Raw genomic sequence first — 1,797 nt, forward strand, 5'->3', positions numbered from 1 at the left:
CGCTTTACACAATTGATGTGTGTATGGATTGGGATAACAGTTGTATGAGCCCCTAATAAAATGTTTTTAAAAAATAAATAAATAAAATAATTAAAAGAAAAAAACAAAAACAACAAAAAAAGATGAGGCTATCTTCTCCCGCAGAGATTTATAGCCTCGGAAACCCCAAGTGGCAATTCTGCTCTGGCCTTTCGGGCCACTGAGTCAGCATCAACTCGATGGCAGTGAGTTTGGAGTTTGGGTCGAGGGTTCCTGAATGCAGTGCCAAAAAAAGCCCAACCACCCTGCTACCACGTCAATCCTGACGCCTAGCAGCCCTATGCGGAGGCTCCGAGGCGCTCAATCTTTACAGGAACAGACAGCCTCATCTTTCTCCCTCGGAGTAACCAATCAACCACTGCTTACCAGCAGTCCCACCAGGGCTCCTCCTGTGCACTCGTGAGTGATCAGAAATGTAGAGCAGTGGGTTGAAGATGTTCCTCAAGTCTTGTGGCCCCCGGGGTCATCAGGTGGTTCCCCATGCCCTCCCTGCCCACTTACAAAGGTCACTCCCATCATGGAGGCTGTCAGTGCCAGAGAGATGCCAGAGGGACCTGCCAGCCCCACCTTCGTCATCACGGCCTGTCGCTTGTCTTTCAGCTCTCAGAGACCACTGCTGAGTCCCACCTGATGGAGAAGGAACTGGATGAGCTGAAGACTGTCAGCCGGAGGAGGAAATGAAGACCCCCAAAGAGATGTGTCAGGACAGGGGGAGGCCATTCATCGGGAGGAGCGTGTGGCCGAGGAGCTGTTAATTTTTGCTATTGTTTTTTTAAGCCAAACGAGTGGAAAAGGTCCCAGAGGAGAGAGTTCAGTGTGAGAGGGCCCAAAGACCCTGCACCCTGGGTCTGGCAACACTGTAGAGGAAACCAAGCCCCTATACCAGGCCAGAACCAGAAGTGTGCTCCGCAATGCCAGCCTGTAAGCCAGGTGTCAGGGACACCAGGCAGGTGCTCCGCCTCCGGTGCTCTCCAGACCCACCCTTTTGGACAGCTTCTGTTGGCTGAACAGCTGGAGGTCATCACATCACCCCCACCCCACAGGCTGGAGCTTGGGGAGAGTGGCAGGGGGAGGTCCTGAGTGGGCTGGGGGCCTTGTTCTCTGTCTCCCTCAGGCCACTCTTTCCGGGCAGTAGAGAATACTTAAACTTCCCACCCCCCCAGCACACACCCCCAGCCCTGGTGTGGCAGCAAGTACCAACTTTCCATGCCGCACTCTGCGAACGTCTAGTTGACACAATTTCTTTTTTTTGGATTGACATTAAATGAACCTGTTACCATGTGAGTTGAAAAAAAATGACGTTGCAGATCCTGAAGAAGCCGAGGGAGTCAGGAATCCAAGCTCCCCTCTCTCAGGTCATGGCGCATTCCTGAGGGAGCATCACCCTGGTGGAACATTCCAGCACCCAGAGCCCAGGCAGAGGCTCAGGAGCAGGAGCCCAGACTCCCCTGCCTTCCTCCTGGAAGCTGGGACTTGCCCGCGCCTGGGGGCACAGAGTGGTTGGGGTGGGGGCTGGGTTCCTGGGCTGAGTCCATGTGAGATGGACCTTCTTGGCAGAAGAGGAGAGTAGACCAAAGTCGGTAAGAGGGGAGTCAGCTCCCAAAGTCGAGGAGCAGAGGTGGGATGGGGGAGGGGAAAAGCCTCAAACAGAGAGGCCCTTTAGGGTGGGGGGAGTTTCCCTGGGCTGAGTTGAAGAAAAGCAACCCGATGGCTCCACCCTTGGCCTGCTTCCTAACAGGGGAGTACCACTGAATCCCA

General features: G+C 54.3%; 1 protein-coding gene across 1 annotated transcript in view; it reads left to right on the forward strand.

The window, feature by feature from the left end:
- The window catches only part of CBY1 (chibby family member 1, beta catenin antagonist), a 10,139-nt gene extending 8,816 nt beyond the window's left edge, over positions 1-1,323 (forward strand). Inside the window, exon 5 of the mRNA XM_004700256.2 lies at positions 640-1,323. Coding sequence (XP_004700313.1) covers positions 640-720 — 81 coding nt within the window. The 3' untranslated portion in view covers positions 721-1,323. The remainder of the gene's footprint in view (positions 1-639) is intronic.
- Positions 1,324-1,797: the final 474 nt, after the last annotated feature.

Source organism: Echinops telfairi, unplaced genomic scaffold (genome assembly GCF_000313985.2).
Source record: "Echinops telfairi isolate 266 unplaced genomic scaffold, ASM31398v2 ScPeMD7_2;HRSCAF=8, whole genome shotgun sequence".
NCBI classification, from domain to species: Eukaryota; Metazoa; Chordata; class Mammalia; order Afrosoricida; family Tenrecidae; genus Echinops; species Echinops telfairi.